This window comes from Microcaecilia unicolor, chromosome 2 (assembly GCF_901765095.1).
Source record: "Microcaecilia unicolor chromosome 2, aMicUni1.1, whole genome shotgun sequence".
In the NCBI taxonomy this organism is placed as follows: Eukaryota; Metazoa; Chordata; class Amphibia; order Gymnophiona; family Siphonopidae; genus Microcaecilia; species Microcaecilia unicolor.
Genome location: NC_044032.1, coordinates 266144450 through 266158223, shown reverse-complemented (window position 1 = coordinate 266158223; position 13774 = coordinate 266144450). Strand labels below are relative to the sequence as shown.

Here is a 13774-nt window from a genome sequence, read left to right as displayed (position 1 = left end):
CCACGACCACGGGGGGGAAAAAGGTGCACCACAATCTGAAGGGGAATTAACCCTTCTGCGCTTATCTTTAGGCCAAGCATCCGGGAAAAAAAGCCTCACTGGGCAGTCCCAGGCCAGAATCCATCGGGGGGGGGGGGCAATCAGAGGAGCCTCAGGCGACCCTTGAGGAAGGGCTCTTTTCATCATGTATGCTTTATGCAGCAAAAGCACAAAATCCGGGGAGAAAATCTCACCCTGGGCACCCAAATCCTGTCCGGTGCTAGCCACTCCTGAAATAACCTCATCTCGAGGTGCCCCACCCGGCTCAGGTCTCTTCGTGTCCACGGAGGCCGCGCCATGTGGTGTAAGCAAAATGGCGCCAGCTGCCAGCTCAGAGCGGGAAGAAACATCGCTCGCCATGCTCGGGCCGGCTCCTACGCCAGTACAGCACGATTTACAGAGCCCTGCTGCTGATTTGCGCTTGCCACAAGTGGAACAGCGCTTTACATTGTCCGCAGCCATCGCCGAAAAACGGCGGTAAAATCCAAGATGGCGGTTTCGCGCCAAAATCGCCCCGATCGCGGGCCCACCCCGGAGGAGTTGGAAAACATTCTTACCTCAAAGGATCTAGTGTACAACTACGATCCTGCTGAAAATCAGGTCAAAAACCTCTGTTCCAGCGTCTCTGCGTTTAAAAACGCGACGCGACTTTTTTTTTTAAGCTGTGAGGAAAGCAGAGGTATTGAAGACTCCGGAGGCTCAGATGAGTGGGAAAGGCAGGGAAAGGGCGAACCTATATGCCTGCATCCACTGTTGGTGGGTAAGGACAGGGAAAGCAAGGCAATATGTCCACATCCACAGAGGTATGGGTAAGGCAGGGAAAGGGCTAACCTATGTGCCTTTAAAGTGAGGCTCCTATAGCCTCCAACACCCCGGTTAACAACTGGCAAGCCAGGAACCACCTCCCGGCAGATTTTTCTGGAGCTCGAACAAGCTGCAGCCACCCTGCTAGGGGAGATAGAGAATACTGAAGAGGCAGTGGAGCTAGCTGGCCAAGAGGGCACTGTGAAAGTTTGAGTGCTCTCTATCTCCCCTGCTGGTTGATGGACATAACCCATACGTAATGGCTTCATCTGCTTGATGACAAGGAAGAGACCTTTCTAAATAGCAAAGCAAAAAGCTTTCCAAGGGCTTTTCTGCCTTCTAAATCACTTAGTCATTCTCTCATTAGCAGAAAAATAGACTTGTGTTTTGACAGACTCAAGGTGGCAAGTTAGAGTCCATAAGTTACTCACCGTGGCTGTGGACTCAATTCCATTGGCTACTTCAGTGAGGGTTGCTGCAGCCTGCAATTTGGCAGGACTGACAACCATCACAGGCTGTGGAGCTGCAAAAGTATTGGATGGAGCCAGACCTGGTGACACACAAAAGAAAAAAAAAACCCAATAACAGTTATACAGGGATAAGTGTCCCCAACAATCTCTAATAAGAAATTTGATTTTACCTAATTCATCAGTCCTGCCAGACCAATCTAGATATTTGGATTTATGGTCCTCTACCAGCAGATGAGGACAGAACTGGTTTGTTTACACCACTCTATATTACTACTACTACTTAACATTTCTAGAGCGCTACTAGGGTTACGCAGCGCTGTACAAAATAAACCAAGGACGGTACCTGCTCAAAGGAGCTTACAATCTAAAGAACGAAATGTCAAGTTGGGGCAGTCTAGCTTTCCTGGGTAGAGGTGTAGAGGTTAGTTGCCGAAAGTGACATTGAAGAGGTGGGCTTTAAGCAGAGATTTGAAGATGGGCAGGGAGGGGGTCTGGCGTATGGGCTCGGGGAGTTTGTTCCACGCGTGGGGTGAGGCAGAAAGGGCGGAGCCTGGAGTTGGCGGTGGTGGAGAAGGGTACTGAAAGGAGGGATTTGTCTTGAGAGCGGAGGTTACGGGTAGGAACGTAAGGGGAGATGAGGGTTGAGAGGTAGGGAGGGGCTGCAGATCGAGTACATTTGTAGGTTAGTAGCAGAAGCTTGAATTGAATGCGGTACCTGATCGGAAGCCAATGAAGTGACTTGAGGAGAGGGGTGATATGAGTGTATCAGTTCAGGCGGAATATAAGACGTGCAGCAGAGTTCTGAACGGACTGAAGGGGGGATATATATATAAAGGGTGTCATGCAGTCTCTACTTCTCCAGTATTCGTGTACCTGCTAATTTTCTTTCCTTGAATCTCAGTTCAGTTCTGAGTGGTATATGCCCTCCTACCAGCAGATGGGGAGACTGAGAACTACTGAGCGATGTCACCCTATTAGGTGAAGCCCTAAGCCATCCAGTATTTCTATCGGCAAAGCATAAGACAATAATAATAGCCACACTGGGTCAGACCAATGGTTTATCTAAGCCCAGTATCCTGCTTCCAACCGTGGTCAATCCAGGTTAAAAGTGTCTGGCAGAAACTGAATTAGTAGAAGCATTTCATGTTACCAATCCCAGGGTAAGCAGTGGTTTCCCCATGTCTATTTCAATAACAGACTATGGACTTTTCCTCTATGAACTTGTCCAAACCTGTTTTTAAACCCAGATATGATAACCGCCGTTACCACACCCTCCGGCAGTGACTTCCAGAGTCCAACTATTCTTTGAGTGAAAAAATATTTCGATTTTAGAAGTATTTCCATGTAATTTCACTGAGTGTCCCCTGGTCTTTGTATTTTTTGAAAGAGTGAAAAATCGAGTCACACTTACCCGTTCTACACCACTCAGGATTTTATAGACCTCAATCATATCCCCCCTTAGCCATCTCTAGTCCAAGCTAAAGAGCCCTAATCACTTTAGCATTTCCTCATATGGAAGGACTTCCATTCCCTTTATAATTTTGGTCACTCTTCTTTGAACCTTTTCTAATTCTGCTATATCTTTTTTTACATATGGCGACCAGAACTGAACACAATATCAAATGTCAGGTTGCACCACGGAGTGAAACAGAGGCATTATAATCAAGCCTAGCATCCTGTTTCCAACAGTGGCCAAACCAGGTTATAAGTCATTCTTACCAGGTTGTAAACCACATAGAGCCTGCCTTAGTGGGATTATGTGGGATATAAATGTTCACAATAAATAAATAATATTCTTGTTCTTATTTTGCATCCCTTACCTAATAATTCCCAACATCCTGTTTGCTTTTTTGGCCACCGCCACCGCACACTGGGCAGATTTCAGCATACTGTCTACAATGACACCTAGATCTTTTTCTTGAGTGCTGACTTCTAAACTGGAGCCTAGCATCAGGTAACTATGATTCAGATTATTCTTCCCAATGTGCATTACTCTGCATTTGTCCACATTAAATTTCATCTGTCATTTGGATGCCCAGTCTTCCAGTTTCCTAAGGTGTTCCTGTAATTTTTCACAATCTGCATGTGCTTTGACAACTTTGAACAGTGTCAGCTGCAAATTTAATCACCTCATTTGTCGTTCCATTTTCCAGATCCTTTATAAATATGTTAAATAGCACCAGTCTCAGTACAGATCCCTGCGGCACTCCACTATTCACTATCCTCCACTGAGAAAAATGGTCATTTAAACCTACCCTCTGTTTTCTGTCCAATAACCAATTCCTAATCCACAGAAGGACACTGCCTCCTATCCCATGACTTTTTAATTTTCTCAGGAGTCTCTCATGAGGAACTTTGTCAAAAACATTTTGAAAATCTAGATGCACTGCATCAACCGGCTCACCTTTATCCACATGTTTATTTACGCCTTCAAAGAAATGAAGCAAATTGGTGAGGCAAGACTTCCCTTGGCTGAACCCATGCTGACTCTGTTCTATTAAACCATGTTTGTCTATGCGTTCCGTAATTTTATTCTAATAGTTAACACTATTTTCCCCGGCACTGAAGTCAGGCTTACTGGTCTGTAATTTTCCAGATCAACCCAGAACCCTTAAAAAAAAAAATTGTTACGGATCACGTGACGCCATGATCAGGAGCGGCTGCTGAAAACTCCGCTCCTGCCAACCCGCTTGCTAACCCCTCCAAAGCGGCGATTTTACAATCCCAAAACGAAGAGTCCAAGCTGCTATGGATAGCGCTAAACAGCGCTTTGTTTAAATAAGAAACTGACCTCATGGCGGCGAAAGGAGTCCGCAAAGACCAGGAGAAGGCGCGACTCGGATAGGACAAGATGGCAGCCCCGGTAAGCCCAGCGGGAAACACTATCAGCTCGGCGTGGGTGGCGGAAGTAGTGGCGGAGGTAACCAGCGCTGTGGAACCGCTGCTGGAGAGAAGATTAGACCTCATAGACAGTAAATTAGATCTAGTGCAGGAACGCCTGGAGCAACTTAATAAAGATCTGGCAGAATATCAACATCGCCATGGAGCCCTGGAGGAGAGAGTGCAGACTATGGAAGAAGAAAACAGTAAATTAAAGACTCTGGTTACTGGCTATGAGGAGAAGATAGAAGACTTAGAAAATAGGTCACGGAGGAATAACCTGCGTTTTGTGGGGCTCCCAGAGGCGTTAGACGGAGCTGGACTGTGGAAATTTCTGGAACAGTGGATACAAGAACAATTACAACTTCCAGCAGATCTGGGTACCCTCCAAGTGGAAAGAGCACACCGAGTGGGACCCAGGAACCCAGAGAATGCAAGACCGCGAGTGGTGATTTGCCGCCTGCTAAATTTCGCTCATAAAGAGGCGATACTGCAAGCTTTGAGAAGGGACCAGGAGCTACGCTATGAGAATAAGAAAGTGCTGTGCTTCCAGGACTACTCAGCAGCTATCGCAATGCAGTGGAGACAATTTTCGCCTATCTGCAGTAGACGTTTTACTTTGAAAATTCGATTTGCCTTACAGTACCCGGCCAAACTGAGGGTAACTCATCAGGCGACCACAAAAATTTATACTACAGCAGAACAAGCACAAGCCTTTTTGGATTCGGTGGAGCCGAGATGAACGGAAATGATGACCATTAGGAGCTATCATATGGAGATATTGATGGAGAATACAAAGCTGGGAATGCAGCGGGTGAGACCAATATATCAGTTTGGATTTCTATGGTAGTCCAGCCCAGTTTGGAGGGCTGACAATCTCTGAGCTGTGGAATAACATTGGCAGCAGATCAGAACAGCTACCGACGGCTTTTTTTTTTTCCTTTTGTGATGGAAATTGCAGAATGCGACTAGGAGAATACAATCTAAACATTGGACAGGAACATTGGCAGGAGTCGCAAGAGGAAGCAACAATTTAATGGGCACTAAATATCAGAATCAATTTGGTTAATTGCAGCAGCTGGACTGGTTTGAAGTTGATACACGGGGGGCAAAATGACCTTGGAGTTCCAGAGAGGAGAAATGTTGCGGAATAGAGGACACACAGGAAACAAGATGCAAGAGTAAAGAGAGACTCCTGTTTGTTTCTTCTGTCCTCTCTACTTATATTTCCCCTTTTTTTTTTGTTTTTGTTTATGGAGTTTCTGGTTCCTATCCTTACTCCTCGTTAGGAGGGGGATTTTGATATTTGATATATAAGGGTATGGTTCATGGGAGAATTTTGGAGAAGGGAGGGTGTGATGGATCTTGTTCAAGTGGGGTTAGGAGTGAGGGGTGTTAAACGTGAAGGTCTCACATAGGGACATGGGGGATAGAAGGGGTAATTTGGGGATAGGGGAGTTGGGGGAGGAAAGGGTTAGTTGGGAAGGTAATAAGGGGGCTAGAAGGAGGGCTAGAGTAGGAACCTGGAAGTTTAGGATGGGCTGTACTTGGAGGGAGGAACAGGAAACTCAATAGAGAAGATGGAGGGGGGTGGAGGCTGGGACACCCCCTTCAGTTGCAGGAAAACTATATAACTGGGATACGAAAATCACCGTTACACAAGGGATCCTGAAAGTAGTCACATGGAATGTGGGAGGCATTACATCTCCTATTAAACGTTCCAAAATATTGCAGCACCTGCAACGACAAAGTAGATGTTGCAATACTTCAGGAAACTCACTTATCTAATTCAGAACATGCTTAATTGCGGACATGGTGGGTAGGCGAGTGCGTGTCTGCAGCAGCCCAGGGGAAAAAAGGGGGGGGGGGGGGGTTGCCATTTTGTTTAGGAAAGGAGTAGCAGATAAGATGGAATTGCGTTTTGCGGACCCAGGAGGGAGATTTCTGCTATGTGAGGTCACAATTCAGCGTCAAAACATTTTGTTGGGGAATGTGTATGCCCCGAATCAATATGATAGGAAATTTTATATGGTACTAATGGCCAAACTGTTAGGGGGGACTCCCATGCCCAAAATAATAGGAGGAGATTTTAACATGGTGATGGACCCTTCAATAGATTGTACAGGGTCAAGGAAATATGATCTGGGACTGGAAACTCGGGGGCTGCCTAATCTATGCCGCCAGGTCGGACTAGTAGACGTTTGGCGGGTACTTCACCCACATGAGAGAGATTACACACATCTTTCAAGGGCGCATGACACGCAAGCTCGTATTGATTACTTGTTGGTCTCAGATCAACTGTTTGGGTCGATAGGGAGCTAAAAACTGGGTGCATACGTGATATCTGACCATGCATGGGTGGAAATGAGTTGGTCGGGATCGGGAAAGGAGGAGAAGAGAATAAATAGGAGATGGACATTGTAAAGAGTATGAAGGAAGGAAGAGGGTGGAGAGGAACCCCAGTTTCCTACAGGGGAAAAGAGAGCTGGAGGGTAGGAGGGAAGACCCTAGGGGGGCTCCTGTTTTGCCTAAGAGGGACATACCAATAAGAAACTACAACTCCCAGAAAGCCCCAGGAGAACCCCGGGTAAGGAGAAATAGGGTGCAAAACCAAGAAGCTCCAGAAGAGGGCTGCCAGAAAAGGGGAAAAGCTGAGTCACCACCCTGGTGGAGGAGGTGGGTGGGGGGGAAGAAAAAAGAGCCTAGCCCGGTTAATGAGGAAAAGACAGATCAGCTGGAAAAGGGGTGGGGGGAGGAGAAAATGGACTGGGCTCCAGAGAGAGAGGAGGAGGAGGAAGAGGAGGCCATGGAGCAAGAGGAGCCAGAGAATGTCTCAGAAGAACCGATGGAACTCTTGGCTCTGAGGCAGCCCGAGCAGGAGGTATAGTGGGAATGCCCGGGTCAAGCGGGAGGTCAGGAGAGTAAGGCTGACCAAGAGGGTGGGACCCGAGGCTTTGAGCCCGCACAAAGCCTGGCTGTAATTGGGACTGTGTTTTGAACAGCCTGGCTATATTGAACTGAGTTGAGAAAAGCCGGGCTGTAAGTGGGACTGTGTTTTGAACAGCCTGGCTATATTGAACTGAGTTGAGAAAAGCCGGGCTGTAAGTGGGACTGTGTTTTGAACAGCCTGGCTATATTGAACTGAGTTGAGAAAAGCCTGGCTGTAATTGGGACTGTGTTTTGAACAGCCTGGCTATATTGAACTGAGTTGAGAAAAGCCTGGCTGTAATTGGGACTGTGTTTTGAACAGCCTGGCTATATTGAACTGAGTGGAGAAAAGCCTGGCTGTATTGTGGACTGTGTTTAGCACAGCCTGGCTATATTGAACTGAGTTGAGAAAAGCCTGGCTGTAATTGGGACTGTGTTTTGAACAGCCTGGCTATATTGAACTGAGTTGAGAAAAGCCTGGCTGTAATTGGGACGGTGTTTTGAACAGCCTGGCTATATTGAACTGAGTGGAGAAAAGCCTGGCTGTATTTTGGACGGTGTTTAGCACAGCCTGGCTATATTGAACTGAGTTGAGAAAAGCCTGGCTGTAATTGGGACTGTGTTTTGAACAGCCTGGCTATATTGAACTGAGGGGAGAAAAGCCAGACTGTAATTGGACTGGGTTTATTACAGCCTGGCTATATGGCACGGTGCTGAGTCAAACTGGGCAGTAATTATACTGTGTCTGGAACAGCCTGAATCTTGAAGGGTGTTTTGTTTGAAAACCCAAAAAGACCTGCTGAATAAAGAAAAGTAAAGGAGGAAACGAAAGCTCTGGGGGCCGGTGGTGTGGTAAGGCCTTCCCGGACTGGGCCAGACGCAGAGACCTTTTACAAGTGGTGGCAGTGGTGGGATCATCTGCAGGACCTGTCGCTAGAGGAGGCCGCGACCTGCCTAGACGAAAAGCCCCCGAGAGGGCCAACGCTGAGAAAGGCGCAGACCCGTCTTGGGTTCCGGTAAGCGGGCCCAACTTGGGGGAGGGGTAGTGGGATCAGAGAAAGAGTCCAACATAAGTGGGGTAATCGCACTTGGAGGTGGTTCTCTGTTGTTTTTTTCAGGTGACGATTCCAGTGCCAGGATGGACCCCAAGGAGATCTTCGGTTGGATGACTCTGCAGTTCCAAAAACAGCAGGAGCTGACAGCAAAGATAGTCGAGGACTCATTGATGGCAGCCAGGGATCAGCAGCAACCAGTACTAAACATGCTACAAGACTTTTTCCAAAGAGGTGCTAGTGCTCCACGAGAGGGGGACACAGGAGCGAATGGACTGGGGCCCGGAGGAAGCGGTGCGGTAGGACAAGTCTCCATGCATTCACTTAACTGGGGAAAGTTGTCCGAGCAGGATAATGTGGACGATTTTTTTGACTGCATTTGAGAGGGTGGCTGGGGCGGCTGGCTGGCCACTAGAGCAGTGGGCCATGAGATTGGTGCCGTCTTTGTCAGGGGAGGCGCTGGCAGCCTTTAGGGATTTGTCTCCTGGGGAGGCTGCCAACTATGGAAGGTTGAAAGAGGCTATTAAGGACAGATATGGACTCAGTACACAAGCTTACAGGCGTAAGTTTAGAGCCACTAAATGGGAAAAGGGGACCCCCCCTAAAGCGGTAGCAAATAAACTAATGGATTTAGTGAAAAAATGGTTAGAGCCCGAGCAACACACCCTGCACGAGGTACTGCAAGAACTGGTAGTGGAGCAATTCCTCCAGGGTCTGCCAACCGAGATTAGGGCAGAATTAATAAAGAGGGGATGTAAGACGGCAGAGGGGGTGACCTCGGGGTTGGAGTGTTACCTAGAAGCCCAACAGTGGGGTGGACCAGAGCGGGAGGGAGGCAAGGCTCGGGTGTTAGAAAAAGGGGAGCAAAAAGTTTCCCTAGTTAAGCCGGAGACCCCCGCAGGGAGCAAAAAGACAGGGCTGGACACCGGCCAGAGTAGAAAGGCTACTCCTTTTGGGAGCAAGGTGTGCTTTAAGTGTGGGAAGGATGGACACTTCAAAAAAGATTGCCAGGGGCGGGAGGGGTGGATCTCTCAGGTGGCCCAAGGGTTTAGGCCCCGATACCTAACTCAGGTTAAGGTGGAGGGAGTGCCCATCACAGCCATGTTAGACTCTGGGGCGGACCAATCCATGATCTCTAGGAGGTTGTGGCAACAAATATGAAAGAGGAGGACCCCGGGTAGGGATACCTATGATGGAGGGGTGTCCATACAATGTATTCATGGGGCCAAGACACGTTATGCGCTCCAACGGGTCAACTTACAGGGGCCCTCCGGGGAGATAGAGCTGGCCGTGGCCGTTCTACCCAGATTGCCCCAGGACATGATTTTGGGGAGGGATTGGCCACCGTTTATAGAGTGTATGGGCGAGAAAAAAGTGTTGGTCACTACCAGAGCTCAGTCTCATCGCGAGGCGGACAGGGAAGAGGAAGGCATAGGGTCTGTTTTTCCTTTTCAGGGGGAGGTCTTGGGCGAGCCGGGCGGACAAAAAAAGAGAAAAGCGGTGAAAAAAAAAGAACAGAAAGATCGAAGGGAGGCTTTTCAGCGGGTACAGAGGGAGGGTTACCTGCCGGTGGCTCCGGGAGAATTAAGAGAGCAGTTTCCCCAATTTCATAGGGAGCAGGCCACTGACCCTACTTTAGAGTATGCCTGGGAAAGGGCGCGCCAGGGAGAAGGTCAGGTAGCCCCGGGGTTCATGATAGAAGGGAACATATTATATCGAAGGGTGCCTAGCTGGGAAGACTCGGGAGGAGGGAGACAGCTAGTGATCCCCCGGGCTTTTCGTCCTTTGGTGGTAAGGCTGGCCCATGATCATCCTCTGGGCGGACATAAGGGATCCCAGGCTACCCTGACTCAAATATTGGCGAGGTTTTATTGGCCAGGTGTTTATGGGGAGGTGGAGAAGTACTGCAAGTCCTGCCCCAACTGTCAAAAGGTATCAGACAGATTCCCTCCTAAAGCACCGTTAAAGCCTCTTCCGAGGGTAGAGCAACCGGGGAGGAGGATAGCCATGGATATTGTGGGGCCTGTAACTAGGTCACAGAGAGGGTTCCTCTATGTCTTAGTAGTTATGGACACGGCCACCAGGTATCCGTGGGCCCTGCCATTAAGGAACATTTCAGCGAAGGGTATTGCCAGGGAACTCATAAAAATTTTTTGTGAGGTAGGTTTTCCCCAGGAAGTCTTGACCGACAGGGGGTCCAATTTTATGTCACATACCTTAAGGCAAGTATGGGAGGCGTTTGGGATAAAACATGTACGCACGGCAGCTTACCATCCGCAAACTAATGGGATGGTGGAACGCTTTAACAGGACCTTAAAGGGTATGCTAAAAAAAAGCCTTAGGAGAGGATAGGACGGGGTGGGACCAGCTTTTACCATTTGTGCTATATGCATACCGGGAGAAGGTGCAAGACTCTTTAGGAGTTTCACCTTATGAATTAATGTTTGGTAGGAGACCCAGGGGTATGTTAGATATCGTACAGGAGCATTGGGTACCACCCGAAACCACCGATCAGTCTGTGGTTGAATATTTACAGGATCTGAGGGGCCGATTGGATAGGATACAGGAATATGCCCGGGACCGGCTGGAACAGAGCCAAGAACAACAGAAGGGGTATTACGATAGAGGGACTCGGGAATGAAAAATAATAACGGAAGGCTAATGCGCTGGTACTTGGCATTGCAACCCTTCCAGTACACAGTGGAGCATCGTCCGGGGAGATGTTTGGGAAATGTGGATGCCCTATCCCAGGTAGGAGAGGATAAGGAGGAAAAGGGAAAAGAGTTGGGGAGTGAAATCTTAAGGGGGGGGGTATGTAAAGAGTATGAAGGAAGGAAGAGGGTGGAGAGGAACCCCAGCTTCCTACAGGGGAAAAGAGAGCTGGAGGGTAGGAGGGAAGACCCTAGGGGGGCTCCTGTTTTGCCTAAGAGGGACATACCAATAAGAAACTACAACTCCCAGAAAGCCCCAGGAGAACCCCGGGTAAGGAGAAATAGGGTGCAAAACCAAGAAGCTCCAGAAGAGGGCTGCCAGAAAAGGGGAAAAGCTGAGTCACCACCCTGGTGGAGGAGGTGGCTGAATCGGGTGGGGGGGGGGAAGAAAAAAGAGCCTAGCCCGGTTAATGAGGAAAAGACAGATCAGCTGGAAAAGGGGTGGGGGGAGGAGAAAATGGACTGGGCTCCAGAGAGAGAGGAGGAGGAGGAAGAGGAGGCCATGGAGCAAGAGGAGCCAGAGAATGTCTCAGAAGAACCGATGGAACTCTTGGCTCTGAGGCAGCCCGATCAGGAGGTATAGTGGGAATGCCCGGGTCAAGCGGGAGGAGGTCAGGAGAGTAAGGCTGACCAAGAGGGTGGGACCCGAGGCTTTGAGCCCGCACAAAGCCTGGCTGTAATTGGGACTGTGTTTTGAACAGCCTGGCTATATTGAACTGAGTTGAGAAAAGCCGGGCTGTAAGTGGGACTGTGTTTTGAACAGCCTGGCTATATTGAACTGAGTGGAGAAAAGCCTGGCTGTAATTGGGACTGTGTTTTGAACAGCCTGGCTATATTGAACTGAGTGGAGAAAAGCCTGGCTGTATTTTGGACTGTGTTTAGCACAGCCTGGCTATATTGAACTGAGTTGAGAAAAGCCTGGCTGTAATTGGGACTGTGTTTTGAACAGCCTGGCTATATTGAACTGAGTTGAGAAAAGCCTGGCTGTAATTGGGACTGTGTTTTGAACAGCCTGGCTATATTGAACTGAGTTGAGAAAAGCCTGGCTGTAATTGGGACTGTGTTTTGAACAGCCTGGCTATATTGAACTGAGTTGAGAAAAGCCTGGCTGTAATTGGGACTGTGTTTTGAACAGCCTGGCTATATTGAACTGAGTTGAGAAAAGCCTGGCTGTAATTGGGACGGTGTTTTGAACAGCCTGGCTATATTGAACTGAGTGGAGAAAAGCCTGGCTGTATTTTGGACGGTGTTTAGCACAGCCTGGCTATATTGAACTGAGTTGAGAAAAGCCTGGCTGTAATTGGGACTGTGTTTTGAACAGCCTGGCTATATTGAACTGAGGGGAGAAAAGCCAGACTGTAATTGGACTGGGTTTATTACAGCCTGGCTATATGGCACGGTGCTGAGTCAAACTGGGCAGTAATTATACTGTGTCTGGAACAGCCTGAATCTTGAAGGGTGTTTTGTTTGAAAACCCAAAAAGACCTGCTGAATAAAGAAAAGTAAAGGAGGAAACGAAAGCTTTGGGGGCCGGTGGTGTGGTAAGGCCTTCCCGGACTGGGCCAGACGCAGAGACCTTTTACAACATTCCCAATAGAGCTGTACTGGGACCAAAAATTCAAAATTTCAATAAAGTGCTGGCAAGAATATAAGATTCATAATGTAGAGCATGTAGGAGACCAAGTGCTGTATTGGGAGGCGGCAAAAGCAGTATTATGTGGGGAAATAATCAGCTATGTGGCTCACAAACGGAAAGCCAGAGATTGAGAAGTGCTGAGGCTGAGCCGGTTGCTAGGTATTGCAAGGAGAAAGTATGGTCAGTTGCCCTCCCTCGCGAATAGACAACAGCTACTGAATTTGCAAACGGCGCTAAATGAACTCTTCCATCAAAGGGCCTTGAAGTCGAAGAATTATTACAGATATCAACTCTATAAGCATGGAAACAAAGGGGGTCGGCTGATGGCATGATTGGTAGCAGTTAAGCAAGGAAAAGCTAGGATATTAAATATGAAGACAAGACAAGGTGAACGAGTTCACACAGATAAAGCCATCAGGGACATATTTTATGACTACTATTGACGGCTATATGAGGCTCCACAAGAAAACAGTTTGACGGGGGCCTTATACTTAAATCAATTGAGGCTACCTACAGTTTCATCACGTGATGAACAGCGGCTTAACAACCCAATAACAACAGAGGAGGTGCTTTTAGCGATTAGTCAGAGTGAGTTAGCAAAGACACCGGGGGTGGACGGATATAGAGCGGAGTTTTATAAAATATTGGGAGAGGAAATAGTGGCACCAATGACGAACATGTTTAATGCTTTAGTGGATAAAGAACAAACACCTTCTGCCCTAAACACTGCCTGTATCATAGTGATCCCGAAAAAGGGGAAAGACCCTGAACTAGCCGAATCTTACAAGCCTATATCGTTGTTAAATTACGAGGTAAAATTACTAGCTAAAATTATGGCAAACAGATTAACTAATGTACTGCCTAAGCTAATAAAGGAATCTCAAGTAGGATTTGTGAGCGGCAGGACAACTGTCAAAAATGTTCGGAAAGTACTGGCTTCATTGGAGGCTAGGCGTCGCGAGAAACTGGACTCCCTTTTGATAAGCTTTGATGCCGAGAAACCTTTCGATAGAGTGTATTGGAGCTTTCTATATGCCGTATTGCAAAAATATGGATTCTCGGGTAGATTCCTGTCGGGAATAAAAGCCTTATACTCAAAGCCGAAGGCTAGAGTATCAATAAATGGAATTGACACAGAAGATTTTGAGATAGGTCGGGGAACCCGTCAAGGGTGCCCGTTATCGACCCTCTTATTCATGTTAACTTTGGACCCACTAATTAGAGATATTGAGGAACAGCCAGCGGTGGCAAGAG

The 13774-nt window shown here is 47.9% G+C and overlaps 1 protein-coding gene across 1 annotated transcript in view; it reads right to left on the bottom strand.

Annotated features, from left to right (window-relative positions):
* Positions 1-13774, bottom strand: part of HCFC1 (host cell factor C1) — a 495616-nt gene that overhangs the window by 44457 nt on the left and 437385 nt on the right. Inside the window, 1 exon segment of the mRNA XM_030192062.1 lies at positions 1275-1393. Coding sequence (XP_030047922.1) covers positions 1275-1393 — 119 coding nt within the window.